A 739-nucleotide genomic window follows, 5' to 3' on the forward strand; every position below is an offset into this window, starting at 1 on the left:
GAGCTGTCCCCATCGCAGCTATCAGCAGGTAGCACTGAGCTCGGCCAGGGGTGTTGCATGCTAGAACTGCCTTTGCTTTGTGCAGCGGGTTGTACCCAGATGCATTTGGACCAGATCCAAGTCGTATTTGCTAATGTAAGAGGAGATCTGTACTCATTCAGCAGTACGTCTCCTGCCCACAATGGATTTTGCACGGACAAATGTCTATTCGCCCATCAGGCGATGGGAGATAGGAGCTGTGTGAGAGTGCCCTGCCCTGCCGTACGAATGAGTGACACCAATAGCTGCTGAGCTGTTAGTCCCGGACCGAAGGCGCTCAGACCGGCTGTGTTATCATCCCCCATGAGTGTAATCCAAACCAACGGTTTTAACAAACACAAAATGCGATTCCAGGAGTTCGCAAGAGGTGACGAGGGACAGAAAAGCAGGGAATAGTTTAGTCCTAACAAACTTGCTATCTATGCAAGGCGCTGGGCAGGGGTGAAGCGGGGTGGAAATGTAAGCCCTGGGCATGGGACCCCTTTCCGAAGCTGGCTGGGGCAAGGCAGGGTCCCAGGGCTCCATGCACTGGCGAAATACGGCTCCACACACTGCAGGTACCAGAGCACTCTTCAGAGGGGAAACGGGGGCTCCGTACACTGGGGTACCAGGGCTCCATGCGGTGGGGGCACCCAGCCTCTGTGCGGCGGGGTACGGAGCACTGTGCACTGCCACAATCGAGGTACGGGGGCTCCCCGCC

The 739-nt window shown here is 56.6% G+C and overlaps 1 protein-coding gene across 1 annotated transcript in view; it reads left to right on the forward strand.

Annotated features, from left to right (window-relative positions):
- The first annotated feature begins 381 nt into the window (after positions 1 to 381).
- APRT (adenine phosphoribosyltransferase) overlaps positions 382 to 739 on the forward strand; it is a 4,179-nt gene continuing 3,821 nt past the window's right edge. The window contains exon 1 of the mRNA XM_009326976.1: positions 382 to 406. Coding sequence (XP_009325251.1) covers positions 382 to 406 — 25 coding nt within the window. The remainder of the gene's footprint in view (positions 407 to 739) is intronic.

The sequence above is a fragment of the Pygoscelis adeliae genome, unplaced genomic scaffold, assembly GCF_000699105.1.
Source record: "Pygoscelis adeliae isolate BGI_AS28 unplaced genomic scaffold, ASM69910v1 Scaffold727, whole genome shotgun sequence".
In the NCBI taxonomy this organism is placed as follows: domain Eukaryota; kingdom Metazoa; phylum Chordata; class Aves; order Sphenisciformes; family Spheniscidae; genus Pygoscelis; species Pygoscelis adeliae.